The sequence below is a fragment of the Corythoichthys intestinalis genome, chromosome 5, assembly GCF_030265065.1.
Source record: "Corythoichthys intestinalis isolate RoL2023-P3 chromosome 5, ASM3026506v1, whole genome shotgun sequence".
NCBI lineage: Eukaryota > Metazoa > Chordata > Actinopteri > Syngnathiformes > Syngnathidae > Corythoichthys > Corythoichthys intestinalis.
Window position 1 is genome coordinate 57,210,732 of NC_080399.1, and position 20,012 is coordinate 57,230,743.

Sequence of the window (20,012 nt, forward strand, 5' to 3'; positions counted from 1 at the left end):
TCAGCTATCTCTGATATTTTTTTCAGGCCATTATCGTTGTGACAAGATAAGTATGGTGATCAACTAAAAAACAATTATAGGTTACTAGTTAACTGACTATTATGAGCATTTTAAGGTTGCAACAGTCCAGCTTTGCGTTTCTGTACTGTTATATTTAAAAATGGAATGGGAGTTTGACATAGTCCCGTTGTGGTTGTTCATTATGTTTTATTCATTAAGAGAAAGCGAACAGGAAGGGGTTATGGGGGGACAGACAGGAAGGAAATAGTAGAGGGGAAGAACAAATTACAACAGGAAATACATTTTTACACTGCTATGCTACTTACGAACATAGTTGTGCTGTCATTAGCTAAGTATATTTACCCGTGGACGCCAAGTGGGGGGCCTGAGGAGGGAGGGCAAGTCAAAGGGGACGTGATTAGGCAGAGTGGATCGTATACAAATCATCAAAGTGAGGTGTGGTACCCAGTGTTATGTAAATCACATGTACTGTAAATGTAGATATGTTAACATCCTAGTCTATGCTACGTGATTGCTAATCCTGGCCCCAACAATCTGCCTGAGTGTCTGATTTCACCCAGTCATGCATGAACCTACTCAGATGTGTGATAATCTTGCAGAGGAATTAGATGTGCTGCACAGGGACTGCCCCAGGCCGCTGTCATTGCCCCAGCCAACCGATGGGGAGCGAGTGCAGCCCATCCCTCCTCCTGCAGCTCCGGCAAAGGGGCCATCCCCCTGGGATTCAGATCAATCCCGCGGAAAATCCACGTCCCCATTAATCGGCCCACAGAGAAGGGATGAGGGGGCACGCCACCGCACCCGCACCACCGCTGCACGGCCACCCAGATCCCCAGTCACCGCCGAGACCACCCAACCGATGCGACACACCGCGGGACCCCCACAGCCCACTAGGCCCAAGGCAGGAGATAATCCCCACCTGGAGGGGGCGACACCCTGTCGATCCACCGGCACCCCAACGGAGATCTGTGCTAGGGCCCAAGGAGGATGCCCGGGTAAAAAAGAGAAAGGCGGAAGCAGGAGAGCACCGAGAGGACACTGCAGGGTGGTGTGGGACCGGGATCCCGACCCCCACAACTGACAGCCCAGATGAAAAGGGGGGGGCCCTGCCCCAGGAGTCCCGTCATATGGAATAGTGTGGGACCCACCTACCGCCTTATTACTGTGGGCCCCTTACTGCCAGTAAGTACCCAGCACCGTGATGGGATTGTGTGTGGAGGGTGGTGCGGTGTATGCATTAAAATAGGAGAGCCCAGCTGAGAGGGCAGTGGGACGGCCGCATGGAACTACTTCCCTGCGGCACATCCCGCAGCCTCTCGTTGTAGTTCCCCCATAGAGTATGATGTTGTGGTGCGTTAAAAGAGGTGCTGGAAATGGCGGGGCTGGCAGTGGGGAGGCAATTGTCACGTCACCTCCCCACCCAACCGAACTCACTCGTCCCAGATGCTCGGTGTATGATGCATTAAAAGAGAGGGGGAGTCAGCCCGAGACTGTACAGCCCCGTTCCGACTCTCCCCGAAAACCTAAGTGAGTGGGTAGTATTGTTAGATCTTTCGAAATCCCTAGCAACGTGTTTGTCTCGGATGGTAAATGATGTTGTACTTGTATAGCGCTTTTCCACCTTTCAAGGGCCTCAAAGCGCTTTACACTCGTCACGGTTTGTCCATAACAAACACCATGTTCAAACATAGGGGTGTCCATATGTGCACTTGGCACCAGGACACCCTAGGCCGCAGTTCGATGATCGACTTTGTAATCGTGTCATCGGACTTGCGGCCGCATGTTTTGGACACTCGGGTGAAGAGAGGGGCGGAGCTGTCAACTGATCACCACCTGGTGGTGTGTTGGCTCCGATGGCGGCGGAAGATGCTGGCCAGACCTGGCAGGCCCATATTTATTGTGAGGGTCTGCTGGGAACGTCTGGCAGAATCCCCTGTCAGAAAGAGTTTGACCACCCACCTCCGGCAGAACTTCTCCCTTGTCCCAGGGGAGGTGGGGGACATTGTGTCCGAGTGGGCCATGTTCCGCACCTCCATTGTTGAGGCGGCCGATAGGAGCTGTGGCTGTAAGGTGGTTGGTGCCTGTCATGGCGGCAATCCCCGAGCCCACTGGTGGACACCAGCGGTAAGGGATGCCGTCAAGCTGAAGAAGGAGCCCTATTGGGCCTTTTTGGCCTGTGAGACTCCGAAGGCAGCTGGTGGGTACCGGCTGGCCAAGCGGACTGCAGCTTCGGCAGTCGCCAAGGCAAAAACTTAGGACATGGGAGGAGTTCGGCGAGGCCATGGAAAACGACTTCCGGACGGCTTCGATGAAATTCTGGTCCACCATCCGTCGTCTGAGGAGAGGAAAGCAGTGCACCATTAACACTGTGTATAGTGAAGATGGTGTACTGCTGACCTCGACTCGGGACATCGGGAGTCGGTGGGGAGAATACTTTGAAGCCCTCCTCAATTCCATCGACACGCCTTCCTTTGAGGAAGCAGAGTCTGGGGACTCCGAGGTGGGCTATTCGATCTCTGGGGTTGAAGTCACTGAGGTGGTTGGAACGCTCCTCGTTGGCAAGGCCCCGGTGGTAGATGAGATCCGCCCGGTTTTTCGAAAGGCTCTGGATGTTGTAGTTCTGTCGTGGCTGACAGATCTCTGCAACATTGCGTGGACATTGGGGACAGTGCCTCTGGATTGGCAGAACGGGGTGGTGGTCCCCCTTTTTAAAAATTGTGTTCCAATTATGGAGGGATTACACTCCTCAGCCTCCCCGGTAAAGTCTATTCAGGGGTGCTGGAGAGGAGGGTCCGTCGGGAAGTCGAATCTCGGATTCCGGAGGAGCAGTGCGGTTTTCGTCCCGGCTGTGGAACAGTGGACCAGCTCTACACCCTCGGCAGGGTCCTAGAGGGTGCATGGGAGTTTGCCCAACCAGTCTACATGTGCTTGTGGATTTGGAGAAGGCGTTCGATCGTGTGCCTCGGGGAGTCCTGTAGGGGGTGCTCCGGGAGTACGGGGTACCGAGCCCCTTGGTAAGGGCTGTTCGGTCCCTGTACGACCGGTGTCAGAGTTTCATCCGCATTGCCGGCAGTAAGTCGAATTCCCTGCTAAAGCTGCTGCCCCCGCGACCCGACCCCGGAGCAAACGGAAGATGATGGACGGACGGACGGACAGATGTTCCGTATCCCTCAATTATTGCTGCTAATGGGGACCAGAGCTGACTGCTTAAACTGTAAACCGTGAAGTAGATGAATAAAATACTAATAATATTAATAACATACCTTAAAGTGCGTATGCCACCAAAAAGCATGTTAATTTCATATTTCACGCGGTGTTTTATCCTCCTAAATGAAATGGACTGCTTGGATGTGTGTGGAAGCGATTGTTTTATATATTCAATTTTTAAATTCCGCGCCATGAAAACGAGTGACTTCCGGCTTCAGTCTCGGGTTTAGGACGCATGCGAATCTGACGTCACCAGGTCAGCATCTCACAATACAGCATTGCTTTATAGCATACAGATGGACTGCGGATTCAGCTGATTTTGCGGATTAATTTGTTTATTTTTCACATCACGCCAGCCAAACGGCTGCAGAAAATTGTTGCTGCACCAGGGAGAGGCGTGTGAGCTTTTTTGGGTTTTAAAAGGTTCCCGTTCATCGTGGATATTGGCCAAAACAAGCCCTACTACTGTGGGACCATTGGACTTACCAGGAAGTGAGTAAACATCATATTTTGTATTATGTCAAATACTGGGATCATGGCACACGTTGTGATACGGAGGCTTGCATTTTGTGGCTGATTATCCACCATGAATGCCAGTAGTCCGACGACCAGCGGCTTGTTTGCACACCCCCCTCTATACTCTGCTTATTGCCCGATCGTTTGTCTGGTGTTCTGTCATATTTTCAACCCCATCAGATATTGCAACTTTGTGATAAAAATTGCCGCGAATACAGCGATTACAAAGTAAATACTACAAACTTTCTTTAAATAAAGGACTATTTACTCATGTTTGATCATGGACAGACTTGTAGAAAAACTCTTAGATGCATTCTGCCATGTTAGCTGCACAACAACTGCACGCCGCTCTCTCTTTACGTTGTCTCCGTGTAGTAAAGCATTATTTTTTATTATATCCGTGCTGACCATGTGGCAGCTACGCATCCCTCCGACGTCGGCCGGTTTGTCCGGCGGGACTCTCCAGCAGCTTCCCTGGGAAGCTCTCCTGTCCGTAGTTGCAGGGGAACGAGCTGCAACTTGCGTTCCGCCGGGTGGGTTGCCGATCGGCGAAGACAATCGACAACCCCGCCGCAGTGTGACATGACCTGGGCTGGTTTTGTATGATAAGCGAAAGTAAGACTTTGAGACGTCACTCGGTTCCAGTTAGCATGTCAGCTAGCTGTCACGCTTCTTGGTTTGTTTATATTCTCCGAAGCCGGGGGGCAGGGAAATGACAAAAGCCTGACTAACTACGGTGGCATAAAATATCATTCGGGAGGTGCGACAAAAAAGGTGAAGTCGACAGTTTTGACCATTATGGAGTAATTTTGCCATGAATAAATGCATTTTTATTATTTCATATTCCATTTAGCACGAGACTGTTATTTGTCATGACCATACCATTTATTTAGCAACTGGGAACAATACATCGATAAAAAGAATATCCTGTAAAAATATTGGAATGGAGAGACTGAAACAATGACATTTTGCAGCTCTCTTTGTCGCATTTTCCTCGTTCTGAATAATTCCCCCTCACTGGGCTGAATTGTAAATCAAATGAAACCATTCTCCTGCCGACGTCATCCTCCTGTTGGGTACGCTAGAGCCCTATAATGGTAGGCATGGCTAGACGGTGGATTAAAAGACAAATTTCTCGTCATCTTTGCCAAATTGTTGTATATGGTCGAATCGTCTCAAAATATGATTCTACCGGTAATTCACATAGTAATGCTATTTAAGACTTTTTTTATCTTGTCGTACGCACTTTAAAATAATGTATAAATAATATAAATAATACGTACTGTACATTCAGTTTCTTGCTCTGATATGATACGTGCGTAAGTGTACATACATACAGTACGTAAATAAAGTGTGAATAATTATATTTTTAAAACTCATATATATATATACAGTGGTACCTCTACATACGATCACTTCGACACACGATCTTTTCGACATCCGTCGTAAAATTTGAGCCGCCATTTGTTTCTACATCCGACGAGTTGCTCGAAATACGACGACATGACAGCACTGCAAATGAACGCACGGTGGATTTTCTTGTGTGAGAAATCAACACAGTTTTCAAAAAAAGTTGATACAGTTGGAGAAACAAGGAAAAAAAGTGATGCTTACCTTTGAAATGAAGATGCAAGTTATAGAAAAATATGAGCTTTGGGGTGCGCGTCCCTGAACTGGCTCAACAATACAGCTCCGTGGTCCTCTTCCGACCACCGTTCGCCACTATTTATAAGTTAAGGTCACAATTATCATTGTGGTAACATTGCCAAGGAAATCGCCAGCTTCGTCACGTTTTTATCATTTATTTAAGAACTTATCCAACACAAAACGCCCATTGTCTTAAGCAGTTGACTGCTCTCAAGAAAACGAAAGTATTATCTCTACCGCACCGACCTATCTCACTGAGACGTCAGCTTCGTGGTGCGTTCAGGGACAGTAAAAAGTGTCCGCCATATTAGAATCCGATTCGTTACATTATTTACAGGAATAATTATTAATTATTCTTCTTATTTTTATATTATTCTGAATTATTTATTTATAACTGATTTGTTTTTCTATGTTTAATTGCCATTTGTAACAGTGCCAGCAGTATTTATTAAGAATTTAGTATATGTTTTTAGGCTTTGGAACGAATTAATGAAATTATAATGTATTCCTATGGGAAAATCCTGCTCGACATACGACCATTTCGACTTACAAACAAGGTCCTGGAACGAATTAAATTCGTATGTAGAGGTACCACTGTATATATATATATATATACTGTATATACAGTATATATATATATTTTTTTGTATGTTTGTTTTTTAATCCGCGATGCACTGAGTGCGTTAAATTTGAGCTGCGAAGTAGCAAGGGATCACTCTACTGACGTCCCAGACATGCGCGGCAAAGACGGTGTGTTCCAAAATCTTGGAAAATCCGGTTTTCCAGCGCGCTAATCGGATTATCAATCGATATAAACCGCCGCTCTCATTCAGTGTAAAATCTTGATCGAAATGGGCTAGATCAGGTTAGATTATTACGAATGGAGTGTGTACATGAGGCATGTTCATTCCAATTAGCCTTTTAATCTGAATAAATGTGTCCATGTAAACATAGCCAGTGTTGCCCCAATATTGATGATCAGTTTTCCAAGCTCAACAAGTTCATAGAGCTCAGCCAAATAAAGAAGAAAACGCCATGTCAATGTGAAGCTGATTCTCTTCAACCTCAGAAGCACTTGATTTCGTCTTCTAAGTCATTCAAAAAAAAAAACTCTTTCTGAGTGAAAGCAGCTGTGGTGTTTCTTCACCGTCTCTCTCCATTTACTCCTTCAGCAACTCGACAAGATTTTGCACTTCAGCACTGCACTGCCTGCAGCTTTTCTCCTTTACCACCATATACTGTATTTAACAGGATGCGAAACTTTCTCTTTCGTGACTAAAAATGAATACCGGTACATAAATAAAATAAAAATATACTTAACTAGGAGTGTACTGCACTTTAACGTGTTTTGCTACTCCACCATCCAACAAATGCTGACAAAACATTCCCCTTTTGTTGTTAACATTTTTTAAACTGAGCTAATTTTGCACCCATAAATGTTTACGTATTTTTCTCAAGTTTTTTTCAGCAGTGAGATGAAAAGTAAAAGATGATAAGTGTATTCGCTTTGCATGACTCCAGTATTAAAATTTCAGGATTTTACATTGATCTTGGATGAGGCTGTTTTAACCCCCTTAATGGTTCATGCTGGCATTCTCAATATGCTCTCTAAAATTGTTTTTTCAAAGGAGCAAAAGGAACTTCTTGCTTGCTACAAACAAGAGTTTTAAAGTGATCCACAGGTCTAAAAACATGTAGCGCTTTTATATAGCCATGATGGTGGGTGACCCGGTTGCGATTGGGTAAGGCAGCATGGTGGCTGACCATTGCGAGGGCAGCCCATAAGACGTCTCAGTTGAGGCAAACTGCATCAAAGTTTTTGTGTGCTGCGATGGTTTTGCCCAACTCTTGTTTCATCCTGTCTTTCCTGCCCTGCATTTTGCTTTTGCTGCTCGTTTTGTGAAAGATCGACAGTGCGATCCTGCTCATTACTTTTCCGCTCGGGTTAGAATTTAAACTACTGAACTGATGACATGTTTATGTCGCTAAAGAGTCACACTCAATCAATCAATCAATCAATCAAATTTATTTATGTAGCCCTTTACAAAACCCAAAAGGCCCTCAAAGTGCTTTACATCAAAAACATGGCTAAAATAAATAAAAGGCAGGAAAGTATTATACAATGATAAAGAAAAAAAAAAGAAAGGAAAAGAAAAACGAAACAAAAACAGCGCATCACGACAACAGTCCAGCAAATAAAACAATAAAACCGATAAAATCCAAAAATATCAAAAACCCTTAAGCAAATAAACAACAACTAATAAACAACTTTTTTTCTCACGTTGCAACCAGTGGCCACAGTTGATAAAAACTACAAGTCCACTTGGTCACAATGAACGTTAATCTCACATTAAAAAAAATGACGCCATTAAAATTGATTTTCGTTAACGCGTTAATAACGCGCTATTTTTGACAGCAATAAAAACAACAAAATTGCAATAACTGCATTAACCATCAAATTGAAGTCTAACTGTAACTGTAGTCTTGAAACAAACCTGAATAAGGAAAAACATTGCAATAAAATAATGCAAACTGGTTAAACTAAAAAGAGTAGCTGAGATCTGTCATGACAGAACATCGCTTCAATGATATCTGGCACCATCTCGCGTCATGAATGGGTATAATGTCTATATAAGACATTACAGTGGGGAGAACAAGTATTTGATACACAGTCAATGGGAAAACCCATTGGCAGTATATCAAATACTTGTTCTCCCCACTGTATATAGACATTATATAAGAATATAAAATGACCCCCTCTTTTTCAGTGTTATTTCAATGCAAAAAACACCATCTTATATTCGGGACAATACGGTATATGTAAGTATTTTACATCTATCTGTGTGTATAAGGGGAAAAAGCTATATGAACGAAATTTGTTAATAAGCTTTATGGAAGCTCAATTATACTTATACTGTTAGCTTGTAGCTCAGGTGAAGTGTGGCGTCTACATTGTATTTTTATACCGGCATGTATTGTGCAGTTGTGTTGAAATACAATGGCATTTCCAAAACAAAAACAAAAAATCATGTTTTATCCTCTGCCACACTCCCAGAAAAAGAGGACGAGGAAGCACTGTAAGAAGTTTAGAACTTTTGCTCATATAATTTTTTTTTGTATTGGATCGGGACTCTTTATCGGCAGATTTTCACTACTAGTTTCAGAAATGAGTGACGGACGATATCGTTCTGCTTTCCCAGCCTCGTCTCCCTCCTGCTGCTGCAAAAGCGAGGGAGAACTTCCGCGTCGTCTGTCGTATTTCTATGGGATCAAAGTCATGGCTCATGCTTGCATTTCGATTTAGGACACGGTTAAACATTTTCCCTTTGTGGGGGTAGTGGGGTTTTGGGGTCGGGGGCGCACTGACTTTCTTTAGCATGATCCTGATCACATATACAGTGCTGCTGCTACCAGCCAACGCGGCATGCTTGCTGTCACGAAAATAAAAATAAATCGAAAGTTTAATTTCTAAATATGGAACGACCAAAACATCATATTTACCTCACGCTCTGTTGTGTTTTGTTTTTATGCTCATCACTATTATTTTTGGTAACTATTGTTAAAACTAAAGTGTAAATAGCTAGTTGTCAAATGTGTTGCTATGAAATGAAAACAATACTACATTTTGATATTAGACAGTTTAATTGCAAATCACTGGTATTAACCCTTTAACACCTAAGCCTATTTTGGCCGAATTTGCATGCATTTGATGTTGCCTTTATATTTCAAAGAAAAAAAAAATTTCACAATGGCCAAGTTGGGTCCCTTTTTTCAGGACACCTTCAACTTCATGTCGAAACTGTTGTTTTCCTCACTGACCAATTATAATCCACATTTTGGACCCAAAAAGACAAAAAAAATCCCAAAATATTTTTTCAAAATTTGTAATGTTGGAGTCCCATTGACAAACAAACATGCTCGACCAACCGTTTTGAAGCTTGATAATATTTATTCAATTTGTTAGAATAAACATTCAATAGAAAAAAATAAGATTGAATAGTTTTATGTTTGACTATTCAACACGAACAGCGGGTATGGTCATAGGCGTTTTTGGCCTTTACACATACTACGGTCAAAACAGGTTATATACAGTGCAAAATAGTGAGAAAAAATATATATATGTATCATCTAACACAAAAAGGGTTTGGATTATATCTCTTTGTGAAGTTAGGTATTATACCCATCACCTTATCTAAAGTATACGTACATGCAATCAAGCTTCTCGAACACACATCTATATAAAAATTGAAAAGATTCATTGTGAAGAAAAAAATATATATAACATTGAAAAAAAGTATTTTCAAAAATATTGACAAGTAGTTCAGTTCAATTCAATTTTTTCAGGCATGCGATGCGATAAAGTTTTTTTTTTTTTTGCGCACTCAAAAAAGTTTGTTTTTGAACAGGTCACTGAGCTGCGTCACATACAACGTCACACAGCCTACTCTTCTGCCGTTTGAGCGCTGCTGTCACTTCTACTCGCCGAGACGCCGACTAATCCGAGGAAAACAACGACAAATACAGCTCATCCTATTCCTTGAGTTGATGAAAAAATGCATTAGCTTGCGCTAAATTTAGCTTTCGATTCATTCTGCACGTTTCAAAGTCGCTCGCGCAATCCAACCGGTGTTCATGCCTCCTTTTCCTTAGTTGGCGCCTAGCTCGGCAATTTATTAAAAATGTTCACATTCAGTTCGTCCTTCTTGACATCACAACAGTTCTTGGAATATGTAGTCTTTTGTGCTGCTTTCGGTTTTGAAAAAGGACCAGAAATGGGAAATATGGAGATAGATACATGGTACATGCAGCGTTTTAATGTATATTTATGAGTGCAATAAAACTATAAAACTCAAATGACATTAGCTCCCGTTTTTCTTGGTCGATTGACTTCAAATAAAAACTGGTGTGGACATCAACTTCCGCACTTTCAAATGAGACCAACCAGCGGCAGGTGGGTGATGTAATTACAGCGTGACGAAGCTTCAAAGACAACATGCGTAAACGCGTCGCTGCCGACACGTTCGGTGTTAAAGGGTTAATAAATAAAGTAATCCGGTCAGCTCCCCTGTCGTCCCCTCATCTCGGATCGTCAAATGCTGACGAGAAATAATTGTTTGCTCTTTACGATGTCGCCTTTCACTCTCATTAGTCTGTTAAGAAAAATGTAGACATATTGCGACATCTCCCGTGCCCGCGTGCATTGTTTTTGGGTGCTTGAGTAGCACATGATGGATGGATGGACATAATTTGTTAAACCAACCAACACCCGACACGCTCTGACACGAAAAAAATAAATAAAACACTCGGAAAAAATTGACATGTACTGTATATACTGTTTCATTGCAAATCAGTATTATGGTGATCAGTGTTGGGTGTAACGCCGTTATAAATAACGCCGTTACGTAACTGCGTTTATTTTTTCAGTAACAGGGTAGTCTAACTAATTACTTTTTCCGCCGTTACCGTTACTGACGGTCAAAAGCGGTGCGTTACTTACTCTGAATAAATTGAAGAAACTACCAGCCGTGTCGAGCCGACTCTCTGCTCTGTTGATTTGTCATCCAAGACTTGGGGTGCGTTCAGGTTCGAGAATAGCGCACGTACTTCTGACTCCAACCTGTTTGCCCTGCTCATTCAATTAGACAATGCTTTCCAAAGTTTGGTAACGTTTCTGTGTTTGCTACACCTGATGCTAGCCTCGTTCCCATCCCCCACTGTCAGCCAGCAATAATTCTGCTTCCATCTTGAGGACAGCAGACGCTTTGAAGGTGACGTGAATTGTCGGGAAACGAGCCTACCTGAATGCACCCCCTGAAGAGATGCGATGGAAGTGATTGTGATTGGCTGAGGGTTAGAGTCATGTGTCGTGGTAAGCCAATCAGAGCCGGTGATTTCACAAGCAAACTGGAACAGCGCGTGCGGCAAACACACACACGCAAAACAGATGCACAGGGTCGGGATGGCAGAGCATTCAGAAGAAAAATTGTCCTTTAAGAGGTGGAGATATAGACACTATTTCAAGTTTGTCAAAATTAAAGGAAAGAACCTGCATGTAATGTGTAATTTATGTCCCGGGGCAAAGCTTTTGTCGACATCTGTGGTAAGCAATTCAAATCTGCCGAAGCACCTAACAACAACTACCTGTCTGTTCTTCTCTATTCCACTGACTCGAATACTGCTCAGAAAATTCAAATTCTTTGACATACAACAAGTTCTTTTTATGGAAATAGTTACTTTCCCTGGTAACTAGTTACTTTTACTATAGAGTAATTCAGTTACTAACTCAGTTACTTTTTGGAAGAAGTAGTGAGTAATGTAACTAATTACTTTTTTAAAGTAACGTGCCCAACACTGATGGTGATCATACTAAATATTTTTTCTGTGCACATATGAGGAAAATATCGCTGCCATGAAGCCTCCATACAATGACAGTTTTCTCCCCCCTGCACTGCCGTCACGCGACCGCAACTCAGCTTTTGCTTGCCTCGTAGCTACCCGCGAAAGTGTTTTAAACTACTGTAAATTTGATAGTATGTCGTCATATGCAGTCTCGAGTCTGTTGAGAAAAGTAGTACACTAAACCATGCTCGCTAGGTTTGTGTGGCGTTTTTGTCTGTTTGAGCAGCATATGATAGGCTCCACATTAACAAATATGTGACACAGTCATTTCCTTTCATTTTTTTGAGTCGTTCACCTCATGACTGGAAAGTCAAGTTTGCAACAGGCTCGGTCAGAAGCCGGAGGACCGAGTAAGTGAACGGGAAGTGACATAACTCAGTCTTGCCCCCTGCGTGCACGCTGGCTGCTAATATTGGCCACACGTGGAAGTGAGTGACAGACGCTCTGATTCTGTTTCCACTCCCTCCCCTGCCCGCGATGAGACTGGCGTCTGATTGGTCGTGTGCGATGTCAGAAGACGCTGCCGCTTGCTCCACGCCCTCCCACGCAGCTAACAAGCCCCAACTTCATAGAACGAATCAGTGCAGGATGTGATTAGTTCAGTCTCGTTCACCCAAACAATTCGTTCAAAAAGAACGAATCGTTTATGACCGATACAACACTACTCAGAATCAGGTGACTCGGACCCGGGTGCAAAAACATGCGCGCGGGACATCCCTATTTTAAACAATATAAAGTGGGCCGGTCTAAGGCATGAAATTCCCGGGCTAATCTTTATGCAGACACAGGCACGGTGTGGCAATAAACCAAAATGCTTTATTGTGTCTAACACAAAAGCAGTGGAACTCGATGATCGGGGTCGTTGAGTGGGCGTGAGGTGATGAAGCTCGGGAAGGAAGGCAGGCATGAAATCCGACAAGGGGCGCGCAAAAAACAGGACCTGGGATGAGAGCAAAAAAATGTCGTGAGCCGGTGGTCAGAGCAATAAGTGAAGAATGCGAGATACAACTGACTTAGCAAACAGACACGTTGATCGGGCGACGAGGTGGCGGCGTCCACTGCTTTTAAAGAGGGCTGATTATCATCGCCATCACCTGTGGCCGCTTCACCCGTCTGATGTCTGTAATCAGAATAAAAACACGCACACCTGCCAGAGGTGGGCCAGGGCTCAGGAAGGAGGAACACAGGCCCTAACAGGAACCCCCCTCCTACGGGCGCCACCTGGCACCCGACGAAGACGCCCAGGATGGGCGCGGTGGAAATCACGGATGAGCTCGCGGGACAACACCCACCGGGCTGGAACCCAGGACCGCTCTTCCGAGCCATAACCCTCCCAGTCCACCAGAGACTGGAGCCCACGGCCACGACGGCGGACGTCGAGAAGCCGCTCCACACGGTAGGCAGGACCCCCATCGATCGAGAGAGGTGGTGGAGGCGGCTGAACGGGGGGGCCAAGGGGCTCGTAGAAACTGGCTTGACTTGGGTGACGTGGAAGGTAGGGCGGACTCTGAGATGGGCAGGGAGCTTAAGGCGCACGGCATTAGGATTCACTAGCTTGGTGATCTCAAAGGGGCCAACGAACCGAGGAGATAGCTTAACAGACTCAGTTTTTAGTGGCAGGGACTTTGAAGAGAGCCACACTTTTTGGCCGACGGCGTAGCTGGGTGCAGGTGTACGGTGGCGGTCAGCCTGGGCACAGGACTTCTCAGAGGCGCGGAGGAGTGCAGAGCGCGCCTGCTCCCAGACCCTGGAACAACAATCTATGTGGCCTTGGACAGACGGGACGGCGATTTCACATTCCTGTGAGGGGAATAATGGGGGTTGGTAACCCAAGGAACACAAGAATGGTGACATACCCGAGGAGGCATTTGGCAGGGAATTGTGCGCGTATTCGACCCAGGGTAGTTGATCGCTCCAGGTGCCGGGGTGAGCCTGAGTGGTGCAACGGAGGGACGCTTCGAGCTGTTGGTTGGTCCGCTCGCACTGGCCATTGGTCTGTGGGTGGTAACCAGAGGAGAGGCTCACGCCCACACCCAGGGCCGCACAGAAAGCCTTCCAAACTTGTGAGGTGAATTGGGGTCCACGGTCAGAGACGATATCAGCCGGAATGCCATGCAAATGGAATACATGGTCAGTGAGCAGGGTTGTGGTTTCTGTGGCTGACGGGAGCTTGCGAAGGGGGATGAAATGGGCGGCTTTGGAGAACCTGTCCACGACGGTGAGTATCACTGTGTGGCCCTTGGAAGGAGGCAGACCGGTGACGAAATCCAGCGCTATGTGTGACCAAGGGCGGCTCGGGATGGGTAACGGGCAGAGGAGTCCAGAGCTGGGCTTGGTGGTAGTTTTGCTGTGCGCGCATACTGTACATGCCAGAACAAAGGATCTGGTGTCCTCTGACATGGACGGCCACCAGAACCGCTGGCGCAGCACAGCCATGGTTCTACGTATGCCGGGGTGGCAGAACAGCCGGGAGGACTGAGCCCACTCCAGCACCTGGGAACGGAGAGCCTGGGGTACAAACAGGTCGGGTTGTGGGCCAGCTCAGGGGTCTGGGTGTTCACCATGGGAGTCCTTCACCTTCCGCTCGATCTCCCACTCCATTGAAGCGAGCAAGCAGGTCGGTGGAAGAATGAAAGCGGGTTCCTCCTTGGGTTCGGTGGGCTGGAACTGGCGTGACAGAGCGTCTGGCTTGACGTTTTTGGAACCTGGAATGTATGACAGTGTGAAGTTAAAGCGACAGAAAAACATGGCCCACATGGCTTGTCGTGGATTCAGTCTCCGGGCGGACTTGAGGTACTCCAGGTTTTTGTGGTCGGTGAGCACGACGAAGGGTTGTGATGTCCCTTCCAGGAGGTGGCGCCATTCTTCCAAGGCCAGTTTCACCGCTAACAGTTCTCTGTCCCCGATGCTATAATTGCGTTCAGCGGGAGAGAGCCTGCGGAAGAAAAAGGCACATGGATGGATTTTGCCGTCAGCGGGCCGGCGTTGGCACAGCACAGCGCCCACGCCACTCTCGCTGAGGCGTCGACCTCCACGATGAACTGCAGTGACTGGTTGGGATGGACCAGCACCGGGGCAGAGGTGAAACAGCTTTTGAGGTTGCTGAAAGCGGAGTCTGCGGCGTTGGACCAACGAAACAGGTTGCCGGTGGAAGTGATGGCAGTGAGTGGAGCCGCGATCCAGCTGTAATTACGGATGAAGCGGCGGTAAAAATTGGCAAACCCGAGAAACCGCTGTAGCTGCTTCCGATCAGAGGGGCGAGGCCAGTTCAGAACCGCTGTGACTTTTGCCGGGTCCATGCGTAGCTCCCCCTGACCTACGACATAACCAAGAAACGTAGTCTCCGGAACATGAAACATGAACTTTTCTGCCTTGACCTACAGTCTGTTCTCGAGGAGCCGCTGGAGTACTTGACGGACACGTTTCTCATGCTCTTGAGGTGTGCGGGAGAACACAAGAATGTCATCCAAGTAGACTACCACAAATCTGTTAATCATGTCTCCAGGACGTCATTAATGAGGTTCTGGGAAACCGCTGGAGCGTTTGTGAGTCCGAACGGCATTACCAAGTACTCATAATGGCCCAGGGGTGTATTAAAAGCTGTCTTCCACTCGTCCCCCTCCCTAATACGGACAAGGTGATAGGCGCTACGTAGGTCTAGTTTTGTGAAAATAGCAGCTCCTTGGAGGGGGGTGAACGCAGAATCAAGAAGTGGAAGAGGGTACCTGTTTTTGACAGTTATCTCGTTCAGGCCTCGGAAGTCTATGCAGGGTCTCAGGCCGCCGTCTTTTTTACCTATGAAAAAGAAACCCACACCTACAGGGGAAGACGACGGGCGAATGGCACTAGTTGCTAAGGACTCTGTAATGTATTTTTCCATCGCCTCCCTTTCTGGTAGAGAGATGTTAAAAAGGCGACCTTTGGGAAGAGTCGCACCAGGAAGGAGGTCGATTGCACAGTCATAAGGACGGTGCGGCTGGAGAGATGCTGCACGGTCTTCATCAAATACCTGCCCCAGGTCATGGTAACATTTTGGTACAGCGGACAGGTCAGGTTTTCCCATGCTCTGGACAAGACGAGCAGGCACTAAAGCGGATTTGAGACAGTTATTATGGCAGAATTCGCTCAACGCCGTTAGCTTGGGGTGTGTCCAGTCTATGGCAGGGTTGTGTGTATTTAGCCAAGGCAGGCCGAGGACCAACGGTGTGCCGGGACTGTGGAAGACTAGAAAGGAGCTCACCTCTCTGTGGTTTCCAGACAGCAGGACGTCAACGGCGTCGGTTTTATGACTCACACTGAACAGGAGACGCCCATCGAGTGCCGTGGTTTTCAACGGGGCAGGAAGCGGGTGCGTAACCAGCCCCAGTTGGTCCACGAAGCCACGATCCATGAAGTTCTCATCAGAACCACAATCCACAAGGGCGGTCACGGTGCGGGACTGTTCCTTCCAGGTGAGTCTGGCTGTGAGCTGGAGCCGGCGTGAGGAATGATGGGACATGTGGCTCACGAGTAGTCCCCCCTTTCTTGGTGAGCCCCGACGCAGCGGGCAGCTGCAGATAAAGTGCCCATCTTCACCACAGTAAATACATAATTGTGCAAAATTCCTGCGTGCACGCTCCTCCTGCGACAGCCTTGTGTGGCCAAACTGCATTGGCGCAGCCGTTCAGCAGGGGGCGATGTTGTCGACACCGCGTCAGTGGCCCGGACAGGAAGCGGGGGTGGTCGTGGGAAGACCGTGAGGGGCAAATGCGTGGCGTCGGCAGCTCCCTGCGTTGTCTCTGGCGTTCACGCATGCGATTGTCAATTTGGATAGAAAGGCTGACGAGATTGTCCAACGAATCTGGCTGGTCCCGGGTGGCCAATTCGTCCTTGAGAGGCTCGTTCAATGCGCGGAGGAATACCTCTTGAAGTGCCGCGTCATTAAAACGACTCTCAGCGGCCAACGTCCGGAACTCTACTGAGAATTCGGCGACGCTCAGAGACCCTTGGCGAGCCGACATGAGCCGTTTGGCTGCCTCTTTTCCGCGGATTGGGTGGTCAAAGATTTTGCGCATTTCTGCGGTGAAGGACACGCACAAGTGACACACGGTGGATCCCTGCTCCCACACTGATGATGCCCAATCGAGAGCCACGCCACTTAGGCAGCCAATAAGGTAGGCAATTTTCACTCTATCTTCGTGGAATGTGTGTGGCTGTTGCTCGAAAACTAGGCTACATTGCAAAAGAAAGGCGCGACAAGCGCCGAGGTTGCCGTCGTAAGGGGCCGGAGCGGGGACGTGAGGCTCTCGGCCCGTAGCCAATGACGCCGGGTTACTTGCGGGAACGCGGCTTGGCGAGGCGGCGGCGTGGCGAAGACGTGACGGGGCGAGTTGTGCTTGTATGGCCTGGAGTGAGTGGGAAATGTCTCTTACCTTATGGAAGAGGAAGTCAATGGCTTGGTGTATGTCCCGGAGTGACCTGGGAGAGGGATTGTCTGCGAGATCCATCGTGGCCCAATCAAATTGTTAGGATTCCTGGAATGGAGGGGATCTTTATGCAGACACAGGCACGGTGTGGCAATAAACCAAAATGCTTTATTGTGTCCAACACAAAAGCAGTGGAACTCAATGATCGGGGTCGTCGAGTGGGCATGAGGTGAGGAAGCTCGGGAAGGAAGGCAGGCATGAAATCCGACAAGGGGCGCGCAAAAAACAGGACCTGGGACGAGAGCAAAAAGATGTCGTGAGCCGGTGGTCAGAGCAATAAGTGAAGAATGCGAGATACAACTGACTTAGCAAACAGACACGTTGATCGGGCGACGAGGTGGCAGCGTCGACTGCTTTTAAAGAGGGCTGATTATCATCGCCATCACCTGTGGCCGCTCCACCCGTCTGACGTCTATAATCAGAATAAAAACACGCGCACCTGCCAGAGGTGGGCCAGGGCTCAGGAAGGAGGAGCACAGGCCCTAACAGGTAGTGCTGTGGACTAGATAAAATTATCACATGCACAGTCTGCATGGCTCTCATATGTAAACGCTGACATGCTCAACAAATCAGAGCGCAGCATCACCCTCTGTTAGCCCCTCGACCTTTAAAAGGCTACATCTATTGAGTCAGTCAAACCGCCAGTGTTCGTTTGAATCGTCTATGGTTTGATTGTTTCCATGGGAGTCGAAAACGGCGATTAAACCAAAGTAAGTGAATAATGGTAAATATACTTACTTGAAAACATTCTGGAACATTTAACAATTCATCAGGCCAATAAGAATTTAAATTTTCATGTAGCTAACTGCTTTAGATTATATGCCTTGTTAAATGGCAAAACGTTAATGTTTATCTCATGGTTGTGACTGGCGGGATTGTTATTAATATTATAAATACTGTATTTATCTAACTTCTGCAAAACCTAATCTAAATTCCCTTTCAGATTTATATCCCGGTAAATTCATGTGTAAGGTGACGCAGGATTTACCCGTGTCATGGGGAGATACCGTGTTGGCGACTCAACGCTCTCCTCAACGCTGTACGGAGATAGCGAGGGAAGGGATTTTATAACCAGGACATGACGTGATTTTTGGTCGGCATCGGCAACAAAATCACACATTTCCAAAGATGGATAATGAACTGTCTCTTCCTCGGCTCAACGATCCAGTGGCAATTTAATTTCGTTATGTTTCCAGTTTAATTTTGTTATTTTTAGTTTGCCATGTTGATAATTGGGATGTGTGTTTACCAAATTTTGTCTTACTGCGACGAAAGAGGAAATGACGATCGGCTCGCAATGACATTTTTGTCATCAGCCTTTCCGCTCTGACCCGGTAATTCCACTTTTGCTTTCACATGCCGCACGTCCCGGGTAAGTCCTGCACATTATACTAGGACACGACCCGGTAAATATCCACGTAATCTCGGTGTCAGTCGACCTGGGAAATTTCTAACATCTATAAGGGCAACAGGTTTAAATCCCGGCATTTAAACAGTGTTCAGGTATGTGTGAAAGAGGCTTTAAGTGTTAATATCTGATCATTTTTTGTTAGATGGAGGAACATGAAGAAAACAGGGAAAAATCAAAGTCTTGTTTCACTCACCTGTGTGTCTCTAAGTTTGGTTTTCACTTTAGTTTTTGTCTAAATTGCTGTGTTATGCTGTAAGGTTGCTGTTTGTGTTAGTTAGCCATATCAGACAGCTATGCGTGTTTTTTCTTGATCATCACATAATTTTCCCTACTGTTCCACAACACTGAAATTTTAGGGCTCCCCCACCGATCTTTAACCACTGCGTAAGCATCAATAGTAATTTTATATACTATTTGGTTAAAATAGCGAGTTGATATGTATACAAATGTCAATTTCCATGTGTGACTTTGTATGTTACAGACTTTAACAGTGTGAAATTTCGTCCAGTTCAGTCATGTTGGCCACTTCAGCCAGTTTGTGACAGGACTTTACTGTAACCGGAGGAGGGAAAAACTGGTTGAAAAGAAAAAGAAAATATTGCATTGAAGATGACTGTTATGGCATTTGCTAATACAATCAATTTAATGGTGGCTCAACATGTTGCATGTTAGAAAGATATAGCGTAACACTCAATATGCTCAATACCAACATTTAATACACTTTCACAAAATCAATTACACCCCCATGTGGGTGAAGTTTTTTTCAAAAATAAATTGTTAGATTTAAAAAAAAAAAAAAAAATCTTTTATAATTTCTTAAAATATCAAATCTATTGGTAGGAATATACAGTATTCAATTTCATAGATTAAATTCATAGCATGGATGAAGCAATTTTGCCTTTCATATTTAATAAAGTAAATAAAATAATTGAAATGTCCCATTTAACAGTTATAATACCTATTTGTCGCACTACATTGAGACAAGGGACATACAGTAGATTCTGAATTTGGTATCTTTTTTACAGTTGCAACAGAGACACATTGTAACACATATAGTATTGTTCCTTTCCCTTCCATGAGCTGGGTCTTACTATGCTTTTATTTAGTTGCAGGAAAAACATTCATTGAGTCTCTCACTCTCTTTTATCTCCAGATGTATCAGTGAGCCTATTGTCCCTGTTAGTGACCACCTGTGGTCTGGCTTTATTCAGCGTCTCCCTATTTGTATCATGGAAGCTGTGTTGGGTACCGCTGAGTGGCCGCTTCCTCCCAGATGTCCTCAAGGGAGCACATTTTCTGGGAGGGGACCAACAGCCTGTCCTAATAGAGGTAAGTTGAAAAGGAGT

At 46.0% G+C, this 20,012-nt stretch overlaps 1 protein-coding gene across 2 annotated transcripts in view; it reads left to right on the plus strand.

Moving 5' to 3' along the window:
- syt9b (synaptotagmin IXb) overlaps positions 1 to 20,012 on the plus strand; it is a 105,347-nt gene that overhangs the window by 41,662 nt on the left and 43,673 nt on the right. For both annotated transcript variants that reach the window (XM_057837260.1, XM_057837259.1), the window contains exon 2: positions 19,820 to 19,995. In XM_057837260.1, coding sequence (XP_057693243.1) covers positions 19,820 to 19,995 — 176 coding nt within the window. The remainder of the gene's footprint in view (positions 1 to 19,819; positions 19,996 to 20,012) is intronic.